This window comes from Dipodomys merriami, unplaced genomic scaffold, assembly GCF_024711535.1.
Source record: "Dipodomys merriami isolate MVZ:Mamm:240054 unplaced genomic scaffold, mDipMer1.0.p SCAF_137, whole genome shotgun sequence".
In the NCBI taxonomy this organism is placed as follows: domain Eukaryota; kingdom Metazoa; phylum Chordata; class Mammalia; order Rodentia; family Heteromyidae; genus Dipodomys; species Dipodomys merriami.
In genome coordinates this window covers 2178525-2191720 of record NW_027202682.1, presented here as the reverse complement: position 1 = coordinate 2191720, position 13196 = coordinate 2178525, and the positions used below count along the sequence as shown (strand labels likewise).

The window sequence follows — 13196 nt, the reverse complement described above, 5'->3', positions numbered from 1 at the left end:
TCTCATAGCCGTCCCCACAGGACAACTTGGTGCAGGCTGTCCCTGTTCCCGAAGGGGGGTGGGAAGAAGGCCCCCCAGGACCAGACTGCACCCCAGCACAGCTGGTCCTCAGCATGAACAGAGAACTTTTGGTCCCCATCGTGGTCCTGGCTGAGACGGCTTATTTATTAATGCACAGGTGTGAGCCAGGACAGTGTTCACCCAACCCTATGGGGAAGGTGCTGGGGAAACTGAGGCACTCTTCCACATTCAGATGACCCTGCCCCACGTCCTCACTGATGGGGCAGGGGTGGCCGGCCATCTCGCACGGTGTCCATTTCTCGGGGTCTGAGGGTAAGTGGTAGCCGCGGCCGGGCCTTCACTGTCAGTGGGACTTGAGGGTCACCTCCACGGGAAAATGGTCACTGATGGCAAGAGCCTGGAGGGAAAGGAAGTGGAGCCTCAGCGCCTGGGAGGGCCGAGGTGCGGAGGGCCGGGGTCCCGCGCCACACTCGCCTGGGCCTGGTCCAGGTGGAACTCCTCCTGGAAGTCGTGCACGGCGGCCGAGTGGGGCTTGAGGCTCCTGCGCAGGCGGGCGCCGCACACCACCAGGCGGTCGTAGGCGCAGTCCGAGTTGCCCACCGTGGTGTCGGCACTGTCGGGGATGAGCCACTTGAAGACCTCGCTGCTGCGCAGGCGGATGGACGCCCAGTCCTGCGGGCGCAGGTAGCTGCAGTCGGCGTTGAAGTCGCCCAGGAACAGCATGTCCTGCGGAGAGGCAGGGGCGCGGTCACGCGGGCCTGGACCCCCACGCGGGCCTGCCGGGACCCGGGGCGGCTTACGTCGGTGCCCCACTTGTCGATCACGTCCAGATACACGTCGTACAGGGCATCGATCTCCGCCACGGCCTGGTGTGGCGCGGCGTGCAGCGGGACCAGCACCAGCTCCCCGGCGGCTGCGGGGGAAAGAGGGCCTGAGGGGCGGGGCCAGGGCTGCCAGGAGGGGGCGGGGCCATGGTGGCCCGGAGTGAGGGCGGGCGCGGAGGGGCGGGCGCGGAGGGGCGGGGCCAGGGCTGCCAGGAGGGGGCGGGGCCATGGTGGCCCGGAGTGAGGGCGGGCGCGGAGGGGCAGGGCCTGAGGGGGCGGGGCCAGGGCTGCCAGGAGGGGCGGGGCCTGAGGGGGCGGGGCCATGGTAGCCCGGAGTGAGGGCGGGCGCGGAGGGGCGGGGCCTGAGGGGCGGGGCCAGGGCTGCCAGGAGGGGGCGGAGGGGCGGGGCCAGCCTCACCGGAGCCCGGCGCGGAGAACTTGACCACGAAAGGCTCCCGGCTGAAGGCGTCCTCCGGGTCCGGGTACTGGTAGGTGTCCACCACCGACACCGCGGCTTTCCTGAGGCAGAGGACACGGGCCCGCTGAGCCGCCCCCCGCCCCGCGCCCTCCCGCCGCCACTCTGCTCACCGGTAGACGAACAGGTACATTTCTTTGTAGTGGTCCCGGCCCAGCGGCGCGCTGCTCACGAAGTCGTACTCGTGCCGGGACTTGCTGAGGGGAGACCGGGCCTGAGTCCGGGCGCGGGGAGCGCGGGGGGGGGGGGGGAAGGGGGGCGCGGGACGCTGGGCACAGACCGCACCTGTTAATCTGCTCCATCAGCGCGGACACGGCGCTCAAGTCTGGGTCTCGCACCTCCTGCACCAGCACCACGTCGTAGCCGGCCAGGATCTGGGGAGGAGCCGCAGGTGTGCAGCCGGCTGCCCGCCCACAGGGCCCGGCTGCATACCCACAGGGCCCGGCCACCCACCCACAGGGCCAGCCACCCACCCACAGGGCCCGGCCGCTCACCCACAGGGCCCGGCCACCTACCCACAGGGCCCGGCCACCTACCCACAGGGCCCGGCCACTCACCCACAGGGCCCAGCCACATACCCACAGGGCCGGCCACTCACCCACAGTGCCCGGCGGCTCACCCACAGTGCCCGGCCACTCACCCACAGTGCCCGGCCGCATACCCACAGGGCCGGCCACCCACCCACAGTGCCTGGCCACTCACCCACAGGGCCGGCCACTCACCCACAGTGCCGGGCCGCTCACCCACAGAGCCCAGCCATTCAGCCACAGGGCCCGGCCGCATACCCACAGTGCCCGGCCACTCACCCACAGTGCCCGGCCACTCACCCACAGGCCCGGCCACCCACCCACAGTGCCCGGCCACTCAGCCACAGGCCCGGCCACTCACCCACAGGGCCACCCACCCCCGGCTGTGCCTCACCTGTGCTATGACGCTGCCACAGGCTGGGTCTGATACTTTGCTGTCACCAAAGCTCTGGATGTTGAAGGCTCCGATACGCAACGCAGCAGCCCCGGCAGCCCCGAGTGCCCAGAGCGCAGCCAGCACAGCCCAGGGCCCACCCATGACAAACCGGCAGCCTGAGGGACAGGCACAGCCAACAAGCTATGCTCGCCAACCCACACCCAGCCTGGGAAACCAGGCTTGCCTTCCACTCCAGTGGCCTTCCCAACAGCACATTCTACCCCTCCACTGTCCCCACTGTGCCCCCGGGGTGGGGGTGGCACAGGGGGTGGCTGTCAACTCAAGACTGTCTCCCATGAGGAAAACTGAGGCTCAGATGGAGGACTCCCCCCCCACACCCATCCCCAGCTCACTCAAGGCTGACTTACCTGGGATGTGGACTTGGTGGTGTGGCGAGGCTCAGGCGTCCTGGGCCGCTGGGGTGAAGGCCAGGTTGGAGGATGCTGTGGCCAGGATCTGCTGCGTCTTGGTTCCACAGCAGCTCTCATGCCAAAGCACCAGCAGGTATTTGAGGCCTTTGGTCCAGGGGAGGGGCTGGTGTGGGCCCCGCCCCCACCCCCACCCCCGTGGAGGCCAGAACTCCTAGCTCTTGTTCCCAGAGATCCAAGAGGGCAAGAGAGGAGGCTGCCCCAGAATGATGGGAGAGGCCCCTGCCCTGCTCCAGGCCTGCCCTGAACAGTGGGAAAAGCCCTTGACAGCCCCCTAGAATGGCCTCAGGATTGAAGAGGAAAGCCACATCCACAGCCTAGATCTTGTTCTTGCCTCCACCTCCCCAGAAATTAGGTCACCCAGAATTTGCTTCCTTGAGCTGTGTTCCCTAAGAGAAATAGGTGGAGTAATGGAGAAGACCAGTCGCATCCTGGCCAAGCACCCCCTGCTGCTTCTGACACCTGTCCTCACCTCAGAGAAAAAAGCAGCTGGTCCTGTCCCAGCCCCGCGTCCCAGCCTCAGCGCGCACGCCCAGGACAGCCCCACAGCAGGAGGCAGCCGGCAAGGCAGGCAGCACCCATCCCCGTCCTCGCCCTCTGGCACGGCGAGGGGAACTGGGATCACAGCTCCAGCTGGGCAAGGCAGCCTATCCACATGCCAGAGACACCCACACGCCACAGCGGCGCCGCCAGGGCTGGCAGAGCTCCCGGGCTGGAGCAAGACCTGGAGAGCAGAGGGTGGTCCAGCCAGGCAGCCGCCTCCAGAGGGCACCTGCAGCGGCAGTGGCACCGGCCCCGGAGGTCGCCACCGCCCCAACATCACAAGCTGCAGGTTTTCATATTTTATTGAAAAGCAACAACAAAAAAATCCTTTACGTATTCACACGCCCCATCCCCTCCGGATGCCTGAAGCTCTAGGCCGTCTCCTGTGTAGGCCAGGCAGGTATGGGCAGGCACCCAAGGGTCCTGCCCCTGCCCCTGCCCCTGGCCCTCAGGGACGCGGCCCCTCCTACACGATGACAGTCTGCACCTCCAGCTGGCCCTCGGGCGAGGCGATCACCAGCTCGCCGCCATGCTCAAGAATCTCAATGTCCTCGGATGACACCATGGTCACTGTGGCCTGTTCGGTGCCATTTGCGCCTGCCCGGGCCGCCAGCACGGTGCCCTCCCCGATGGCCGAGGCCAGCGTCATGGCCACCTGCTCCGTGAGGCTCTCCGGCGTGGCGATGGTGATGGTGTCGGCCGCCGCCGCCTCCGGGGCCAGCGCCGCCTCCTGGTCCACGGTCACATTCTGCACAATGATCTGGTGCCCAGCACTCGCCTGATGCACGATCTGCTGCACCACCTTCATGATGTGGCTGTCCACCTGGGGGCACTGTTTGGCTCAAGGGACCACCTGGCGGCAAGTCCACCCGCCCGCCCCGCCCCCGCCCCGCCCCAGCCCTCACCTCTGTCTGGGCGCCCTCAATGATCTCGGCAGCTTCACTGGTCTCCGCATCATCTGCAGTGGCCTGAACGGACAGTCCTGGTCAGCCCGTGCTGGCCCGAGCAGGGCTGCGTCCCGCCCGCCACACACCCACCTCACCTCAATGATGTACTCCTGGGTGTCGGCCACCACGGACGAGAACTCCACCAGCACCGCGTGGGCGTGGGGGTCCTCTGTGAGCACGGCCGCGGAGCGCTCCTCCGACACCAGCAGCTCTTCCACCTCCAACAGACAGCCCCCTGGGGCAGGCGGGTGGGCAGGAGGGGGTCACACCCTGTCAGACCCAGCCCCCCACCCCCGCCCCCCCAGCCAGGGCCACACCTTTGGTGCGCAGGTGCCGGTTGAGCGTGCCGTGCTCTGCAAAGCCGCGGCCACACCTGTAGCACTTGAAGGGCTTCTCGCCCGTGTGGTGCCGGACGTGGCGCACCAGCGAGCCCTTCTCCCGGAAGCCCCGGTTGCAGAACTGGCAAATGTGTGGCTTCTCTTCCAGGTGTGTCCGGAAGTGCACCTGCTGGGCATTCTGAGGGGATGCGGCCGGGCCTCAGCACAGGACCCCAGCTCCCCGACCCAGCCTCCGGGTCTAAGTGGAGTGGGGAGTCAAGGGGGGGCGAGGGGCCAGCGCGTACCTTGGTCTTGTAGCGCTTGCCGCACTGGGAGCAGGGGAAGGGCCGCTCGTCCGAGTGGACGCGCCGGTGGCCGCGCACGTGCGCGATGGTCTTGTAGAGCTTCCCGCAGTCCCCGCAGCGGAAGCGACGCTCGCGCATGTGCACCTCCTGGTGCTTCTTGAGCAGGTAGGCCTTGGGGAAGGCCTTGCCGCACTGCGCACAGGTGAACGGCCTCGGCCCTGCAGCCGAGCACGCTCAGGTCAGACACAACCACAGGCCACAAACTGCACCTCTGCTGCCTGTGGCCGCCCAAACCCTGCCACCCACCTTGGTGGCCTCTCTTGTGGGCCTCCAGGGTGGCAGCCGTGGGAAAGCTCTCGCTGCACTGAGGACACGGGTGGGTCCTGGGCACAGCCGAAGCCTCTCTGGCCATCTGCTGGGAGACCATATGGCAGAGCTAAACACCCACTTTGGGTTGCGCTCCAGGCACAAATAGAAGATTCCACTCCTGCTCCCCGCTCCCTGCCCCCCCTCCCCGCAGGCTCCCTTGTGGCCCAAGGAATAGACAGGAAACAGGCCAGGAAGCAAAGTCACCGCAGAAAGCAATGCTACTTCCCGCTGCAGGGAGCCGGCAGCCGGGCCGGGAAGCACACGGCGCGCCAGCAGCAAACACCTACCGTCTCCATCTGCTCCGTCTCCAGAAGCCGCAGCTCCGGAGGGCCCTCTCCCAGGGGCTGCGGACCAGACCCAGAGGGAGGGGCGGCCTCCAAGGCGCCCTCCTCCCCAGCAACCCGCTCAAGGACAATGCCAGAATTCTGCATGGCCTGGTGCAGCAAGTTCTCTCGGCTGCCCTCCGCAGAACAGGGGCGCTCCGCAGGGACAGGGGGCTGCAGGAGGTGAAGGGAGGCTGCCAAGCGGCCCAGCATGGGGGTGCCCTCTCAGTCACCCCACTGGGCCGACCCATGCCAGGCTCTCCTCCCAGGTTCCTCAATGCAGATCCTCACCTCCCCACAGTATGCGGCCAGCGGCCTTTGTGCTCACTGGACGAACCCCAGCCCTCCCTCCTCTCTCCCCCTCCAACCACACAGCCCCTCCCATCCCGAGACCAAACTGAGGTCCCCGTGGAGCTCAGCTTGCACAAGTCCGCCCTGGGCCTGCGGCTGGAACCAAGGCCTAAGCCGGGCCTGGCACTGAGCAGGCAGAAGCTAGCGCGACCCCTACCTCCGGGGCCAGCGCTCTCACGCCCAGGGGCAGCTCCTGCATCTGCACATGGACTTCATGGATGACAGTGCCCTTGGCATCTGTCACCAGGTGAATCACGGGTGACGTCTCCACAGGCTCTCCGGCCACAGACGTGACTGTCCCCACAGAGGCGCCCGGCCCTTCAGGGTAAAGCCAAAACGTGTCCTTGAATGGCGGCGCCAGACCCGTGGCCCCCGCGGCCCGGCAACCTCCCGGCCGCGCGTACCCGCAGGTGCGTCCTCTTTGCCCACAACCACGTCCTTGCTCGTGCCGAAGCGGAGTTTTTCTGTGCACGGCGTGAGGGACTTGAGGTGCCGGGTCAGCGCGCCCGACTCCCGGAAGCTCTTCCCACACTTGGCGCACTTATACGGGCGCTCATCTGTGGGGAGAACAGGGTGAGCCGGGGAGGAGGGGAGGCAGCCGTGGAGCCCTGCCGCTTTCCGGGGGAGCTGGGGCACGAGGTCTAGAGCAGGGCAGGGTCAGGACGGGCTGACAGGGCGGCTCCAGCCCTCGGCCCCGCGCCGCTCACCCGTGTGCCGCCGGTGGTGCCGGATGAGCGAGCCCTTGGTCCGAAAGGAAGCCCCACAGAGCGCGCACTGGTGGTCCTTGCGACTGCTGTGGGTGACCATGTGGGCCTTGAGGATGCTGCCCTGCGGAGGAGCGGCGGCGCGGCTCAGGGGCCCGGGCCCGGCCGGGCAGTGGGGCCACGCCAGCCCCAGCCCCTGGCGCCAGCCCCACCCCGGGCTCACCGTCTTGAAGGTCTTGTGGCACAGCGAGCACACGTAGCGGCCATCCTTGTTCACCAGCAGCTTCACCTGGGCCTGCTCGGCCTCCTCAGCCAGCCCCGGTCCCTGCCGGGCTGGGGCCTCGGGCACCTCTCCGTCTCCAGGCTCGGCCTCAGCAGCCACAATGACCTCTTTGATGTGCCCACTGTCTGAGGAGAGGTGGGTGGACATAAGCCTTGGGGCCTGGCACAGGTCTGGCCCACAGAGACCCCCTTGAGGGAGACCCCGGGGCCTGACCTGTCCTCAACACACAGGGCGGGGCCCCTGCTCTGCACCTGGCCCCAAACCCGACCAGCACTGAGGGAGGGCTCCACAGGCCCCAAGCGGCAACCCCTCCCGCGCCACAATGCTGCCTGAAGGGCTCCAGGGCCCCCAGAATGTGTCCAGTGTAGGAAGCGTGAGCAGACCCACCATCCCATGCCCAGGGGCACACGTCCTGCAACAGGCTGCGTGCACGGAGGGGTGGAATGGAGAGAGGGGCAATGGTCTGAGCTGCTAGAAGTGGAAAGAAGAGCCCTGCCCGGTGCAGGCTGGGACGGGACGCCAGCCCTGGGGATGCTTTTTCCAGGCACCCGAGATGGCCTGAGGAAAGGAAGGCAGGGTTTTGCACTTCCCCCGTGGTGCAGAGGAAATGTGACGATGTGGAAAGCTATCATGTAAACAAGCTCCACGTTTCTGCTCACGACGTGACAAGTGGGAACAAGCTGTGAAGCCACTTCTTAGAAACCATCTCCACCAGGATGGCACCTTGTTTTGACAGGCCATTCTCTCAAAACAGAATGAAAGCATCATGACTCATAAACAATTAAGGGGATCTCTCACCCAGATCCCCGCTGACACTCTCAACAATCCACAAGTATCTTCCCAGAGGACCTGACAGGTGAGGAACCCGGCAGCCATAGCTGCGGGATGCAGAGGCAGAAGGTGCCCGGAGAGCTCAAGGATGATGGCGCCCAGCAAAGACTTAGAGCCACTAGAGGTCAGAGGTGGGTGGAGAGGGGCTCAGCAGGCTAAAGGTCTGGAGTCTACACAGGTGCCAGAAGCCAAGGAACTCGTTTCTCAAGGGACAACACCCACCCCAGACACCACACTGCTCCATGTCTGCTGCAGAACCTCCAGGAAAGGCAGTGATGGGCACAGGTGTGCAGCACCTCCCTAGGGAGGCCACCCGCCCAGACTCCCCTCCCAAGCCTGGGGCTGGCCTCCCCCACAGATCCTCCCTCTTCTTCCTGCCTAAGCTGGTTCCTGCAGCTTCACAAAGCCAAGTTCTACCTGTTGTCCAAACCCAGTTCCTGTCCAGCTGCCCACTCACCCACCCGCCTCTGCCCCTCAGCAGCAGCCAGACAGGGAACCACTGCTCCCTTCTCAACCCGCCGCCGCCCAGGCCCGGCCCCTCTGCCCTCCCCTGACATTTGCGCACCAGCCTCTCATCCTTCACGTTCAACTGCCTTCGTTCAGCATTCAGCTCCTCTGCACCCAGCAGCCTCCAATTAACCACAGCTTGACATTCACATTCACCCCAACACACACACACACACACACACACACACACACACCAGCAAGCCCGTGATCATAAAACACAGCATCAAAGAGGCTTGGCATCGCACGCTCATAAAAGCCCGATGAGAATCAGGGCAGGAACTCCACACCAATGAAGGCAACCCTGGGAGTGAAGAGCAAGGACACGAACAGGTTGGGGCGCTGTCCACACCCACCAACCTTGCAACACCATTCACTGAGTCAAGTGGGCCATGTAGGGCCAAGAAAAGCAGTGCAGAAGGTTCTAGGAAGACTAAGGCAGAGACAGCCATGATGAGACTCGAGCTGAAGACTTGCCTGGCTGTAAGCGCCCCAGGACTGTGTGGGCCTGGCACCAGGAGCAAGCCCAAGTCCCGGGGCCAGCGGAGGGCTCAGCCAAGGCCTGTGTCCTGGTGGCCAGGCCCTGCTCTCAAGAGTAGGGGTTATGTGCAGCAGAGACACCCCATCCTCTAGAAGGACTACAGCCTCCGATGCTCAGAACCGAGCGCCATGCGTGGACAGCGCCATGTTCACTACTGAGCTGTCTTACCAACAAGGTCCGGCGCATGGCTGATGTCCGCTGCCAGGGAGGCGGCCTCCACCACGATGTGGGCCACAGTGATGGGCTCCTCCGGGCCTGCTGCTGGCACCATCTACCGACAGGATCAGGGGACAAACAGGAGGCACATATGGACTCCGCCTCCAGAGCGTGGCCAGCTTCCCTGGTGGAAAGCTGGGGTGGGGAGGGCAGGGGCACACCTGCCCCCGGGTGGGATGGCTGGAAGGGGCTCTTCCCCAACTGGACCTTGGCTGGCTCTGCCCAACGCCCAGCCGGGCCCTAGAGCTGGGGCCAGACCCATCCCTGTATTCCGGCCACCATGCCCTGCCCCAGGAACTGTGAGCAGAGCACAGTCCAGGACAAGAAGGCAAAGCTACGTGAAACCCAAGCTAAGAGAGGCCCTGAGGCCAAAGGAAGGAAGGACCCCATCTCAAAACGGTGCCTCCTCAGGGCCAAGCCAGCCCTGGGCATGCGGGCAGCCCCCCTGCGCACTAGCCTCAACTAGGACAGCCTGGACCACCCCCTCACCCACAAGCAGACGCCTGCCCTCTGTCCTCTGCCTGCCCCCAGGTCGCCAGGAACCCCTCCTCAGCCAGTGTCTAACGGGGGTGGGTAGGAGCTCACCTCCTGGCCCAGCAGGGCAGTAGCAGTAGGGGTGGCAGGCAGGGCCTCATGTGGGGCCCGCTGGCAGGACTTCTGAATCTTGTGCTGAACAAAGTCCTCCAAGGCAGTGAACTCCACCTGGCAGCGGCCACACCTGTGCACATCATCTTCATCTGCAATGAGCCTCCCGTCAGGGGAGCGAGGGGCCACCAGAGCCCATCCAGTGGGCTGCGCTCCCCGATGATGGGGCCGGGCCCTCCCCAAGGCAGCTGAGAATGCATTGGCAAGATGCAGCACTAAGGAACTTCATGGTGCAGTCCCCATGCTCGGCAGTACCGCAGGAGACCAGCAGCCTGCAGGGATCTACCAAGGCTGCCACACCAAAACCCCACTCCGGCGGTGAGGGAAGAGAGGCATGCACTCGAGAGCCTGAGGACCACAGATGACCAGGATTTAAGGCTGTGGGGAGAAGGGATCTAGCCCTATGGTAGAGCGCTTGCCCAAGATTCAAAAACAGAAACGCATGGGGACTGAATGTGCACGTGGCATCTCATGGCTCCTCTGCCAGTTGTCTCCTCATCCATAAAGTGCGCTGACCAGTGTGTGTGTGTAGGGCACAGCAAGGGTCACTAAGCTGATGCCCACAAGGCTTTGGCAAAGGGAGCAACCTTTGGAAAACAGGAACGATGACCATTCTTTTCATTTGCTCTTGCTCGGCATTTTTGCCCACATCTGTATTCTACTTGAGCCATGCTTCCAGCCCAGCATTTTGCTTATTTATGTCTTTCCGACTTTTCTGCTCAGACTGTCTTCAAACCAAGATCCTCCGGGCCTTCGGATTATAGGCCTGAGTCACAGGAGCCCAGCTCCCCGACCACCCTGGTTACTTCACTATAAGTAGGTGGTACTGGAGGCCAAACCCACCCTTGTGTCTACTAAACACAAACTCTTACCACTGAGCTACAGACCCAATCAATCTCCACTGGTTCCCAGAGCACTCCTACTCAAATGTAGATGCCAAGGCCAGTCCTTCTGTACTCCTACCCCAGGGTCACTGCACCCATCCCGGGACTGCAGGAAATACTTCCCACTCACTGGGGCCTAACTGTGTGGCGGCATCACCGAGTCCTGCCAGTACCCTGGCTGAACAACTACTTCACCCTGAGAAAGGTTCAAGGTTACCATCTGAACTGAGAGCTGCCTTGTTCCTCCTTCTGGGAGGTCTGCTAGTTCCCAGCACCTCACACTCCGCCCCACACCAACATCAACTCAGGCCTGGAGAATGGGAACATGAAAAAGAAAAAAGCCAAACCTGGCGCACGCCTATAATCCTGTCTACTCAGGAGGCTGAAATCTGAGGGTCTCATCTACAAAAAGCCAGGAAGTGGAACTGTGGCTGAAGTCAAAGGGCACTGGGGAGACTTGGACAGACAAAGCCCAGGGGCCGTGCCCAGGCCCCGAGATCAAGCCCCAAGACTACAACCACCACCACCAACAAAAAGCCACACCAAAGCAATGACTCGTCCTGGGGCAAGCTAGAGGGGATCACGGCCAGCGCTGCGGGGCCAGCCACCCTCGTAACCCTCCCGCCCCGCCTCGCTGGGAGTCTGACTCAGCACCGCGCACTGATGGCCGTGGGAGTCCCGGCCTCGCAGAGGCCCGGCGGCGGCCCCGCCTCCGGCCCGGCCCGGGCGAGCCCAGGGCGGCGGGGAGCGCGCCCTGCAAGCCCGCGGGGTGAAGCCGGGGGGACGGGGCGGTCCTCCCCGCCCGCCGGGCCCCCGTGACCCCGCACGTCCACGCCCCGTAACCTCGGCCTCCCCGCGCGGGGGGGGTCCACTTCTCGGGGTTCATTTAAGGAAGCCGAGCTCGGGCGGCCCGCGGTGCCCAGTCCCCGCCCCGGCCCGGCCCGAGCCCCGAGGGCCCCGCCCCGGCCCGGCCCGAGCCCCGAGCGGGGCCCCGACGCCAGGCCGACAGCGTGCGCCGGCCCCGCTCCGAGGGGCCCCGAGACCAGGCGCCCTGCGGGCCCGCATGCGGCCCGGGCCCGGCGGTGGAGCCCGCGGGGCCGAGGAGGAGCCCGGGCCAGGGCGTCGGCGGGCCCCGCCGTCCCCGGGCCGGGCCGCCCGCTCCCGGCCGCGCTGGGCCCTCGGGACCCGGTTACCTTCCTCGCTGAAGGGCGCCGGAAGGCCGAGGAAGCCCCCGGGGGCCAGGGCCGCCGCCGCGACCCCGCCCTCGCCCGCCTCCCGCCCGGCCTCGGCCCGGGCTCCTGCCGTATGCGCGGCCGTTACCCGCACTGCCATCGCGCCCTCCATGTCGCAACGCGCCGCAGGAAGATGGCGGATTTACGACCGTGTCGTCATAACAACGGGCCGCCGGGACGGCTTTGATTGACAGGCGGAGGGCGGAGCCTGCGGGAGCTGGGGCGGGGCGTCCGGGAGGTGGGGCGAGGTCTGAGGTTGGTGGGCGGGGCGCCCGGGATGCGGGGGGCGGGGCCCGCCGGGGGCGGGGCGCCCAGGAGGGTGGGGCTCACGTTGGAGAAGCGGGCCTGGGCGTGATCTCCGCGTGTCCCGGCCGCAGGCGCCGGGGCCGGGAAGGAGCGGGCCCTCGGGTTCGGTCTGTTCGCTGAGCCGGCTTCCGCGGGCCCGGGCCGGGCCGGGCCGAAGCGGAGCCGCCGGCCAGCAGCCGAGCTCGAGGCGGCCGCCACCGGCCTGCCTGCCCCTGCCCCGCGGGGGTTCGCTTCCGCCCCGCGTGTCCCCCGTGCGCGTGCAGCTCCGCCAAGCTCTACCTCCTGTCAGATCCACACGACAGTCCTCCTCGGTGACCTTTAGGCCACTGACCGGGGCTGCGTGCGTACCGACCCGGCATCCGTCTCCTCGGTCCGTACCCTCCCTGAGCCGTGGCCACGACCCCATCTACTTCCTGGGACTTGTCTGCTCTGAAGCGCGTCATATAGGACGTGCAGACGCTTGTGTCCAACTTCTTTCACTCAGCATACTTACAAGGTATCCAGGCTATAGTATTTTGGGGGTTGTTTTTTAAAGATAAGGTCTCTCACTGTGTAGCCCAGGCCAGTCCGTCCTGGAGCTTTTTTTTTTGGTCGGTCATGGGGCTTGAACTCTGGGCCTGGGCAGTGTCCCTCAGCTCTTCAGCTCAAGGCTAGTGCTCTACCACTTGAGCCACAGTGCCACTTCCAGTTTTCTGGTGGTTAATTGGAGAAAAGAGTCTCACAACTTTCCTGCCCGGGCTGGCTTTGAACCGCGATCCTCAGATCTCAGCCTCCTGAGTAGCTAGGAAGGATGACAGGCCTAAGCCCCTGGTGCCCGGCCTGTCTTGGAACTCCTGATCCTCCTGCCTTGGCTTCTGTGCTGATTACAGGTATGCACCACCACGCCCAACTGATTCATTCCTTTTTATAACCAAACCATATTAACATTGTACAAACAGAGCACATTTATATTCTCCATCACATTCTCATGGCTCTCACCTTTTTGACTGTGGTGAATAGTGCTGCTCTGGTCCTTCCTACTTAAGTTCCTTTTAATGTTTTATACGGGTTACATTTAGTGACCTCTTTGAAACTGATTTGTTGGATTGAATCATCTAAGAGATCATCCCCATTTTTGAAGATGAAAAGGCAGCAGCGCAGACCTTCTGGGATACTTGCCTGGAGGCCGATCCCACGACAGACCC

The 13196-nt window shown here is 64.8% G+C and overlaps 2 protein-coding genes across 6 annotated transcripts; both read right to left on the bottom strand.

The window, feature by feature from the left end:
• Positions 1-139: 139 nt before the first annotated feature.
• Positions 140-2893, bottom strand: LOC138825449 (deoxyribonuclease-1-like 2). Its single transcript, XM_070020029.1, has 8 exons — positions 2652-2893; positions 2242-2399; positions 1606-1694; positions 1434-1517; positions 1264-1364; positions 822-934; positions 496-747; positions 140-418 (listed from the first exon to the last, which is right to left on the bottom strand). The coding sequence occupies exons 2-8, from the start codon at positions 2383-2385 to the stop codon at positions 365-367; spliced, it is 837 nt and encodes a 278-aa protein (XP_069876130.1). The 5' UTR covers positions 2386-2399; positions 2652-2893; the 3' UTR covers positions 140-364.
• Positions 2894-3540: 647 nt separating this feature from the next.
• LOC138825446 (transcription factor E4F1) lies at positions 3541-11825 on the bottom strand. Of its 5 annotated transcripts, none has more exons than XM_070020021.1 (14): positions 11668-11825; positions 9531-9682; positions 8898-9000; positions 6794-6978; positions 6574-6694; positions 6271-6423; positions 6024-6184; positions 5480-5689; positions 5130-5238; positions 4824-5041; positions 4519-4717; positions 4297-4436; positions 4160-4222; positions 3541-4086 (listed from the first exon to the last, which is right to left on the bottom strand). In XM_070020021.1, exons 1-14 carry the CDS (start codon positions 11816-11818, stop codon positions 3721-3723), a joined length of 2331 nt encoding a protein of 776 aa, XP_069876122.1. In that variant the 5' UTR covers positions 11819-11825; the 3' UTR covers positions 3541-3720. The 5 variants fall into 5 exon arrangements, with proteins under 5 accessions (XP_069876122.1, XP_069876124.1, XP_069876123.1 ...); XM_070020023.1 differs by having other exon boundaries at positions 3541-4077; XM_070020022.1 differs by having other exon boundaries at positions 5130-5235.
• Positions 11826-13196: the final 1371 nt, after the last annotated feature.

Coding starts and splice junctions, on each gene's coding strand:
- LOC138825446 (XM_070020021.1), bottom strand. CDS start 11,818: ATGGAGGGCGCGATGGCAGTGCGGGTAACGGCCGCGCATACGGCAGGA. Junction 9,001..9,530: donor CTGCCCTGCTGGGCCAGGAG/GTGAGCTCCTAC, acceptor TCCTGTCGGTAG/ATGGTGCCAGCAGCAGGCCC. Junction 6,185..6,270: donor CAAAGAGGACGCACCTGCGG/GTACGCGCGGCC, acceptor TTTACCCTGAAG/GGCCGGGCGCCTCTGTGGGG.
- LOC138825449 (XM_070020029.1), bottom strand. CDS start 2,385: ATGGGTGGGCCCTGGGCTGTGCTGGCTGCGCTCTGGGCACTCGGGGCT. Junction 1,518..1,605: donor CTGATGGAGCAGATTAACAG/GTGCGGTCTGTG, acceptor GTCTCCCCTCAG/CAAGTCCCGGCACGAGTACG. Junction 935..1,263: donor GTTCTCCGCGCCGGGCTCCG/GTGAGGCTGGCC, acceptor TTTCCCCCGCAG/CCGCCGGGGAGCTGGTGCTG.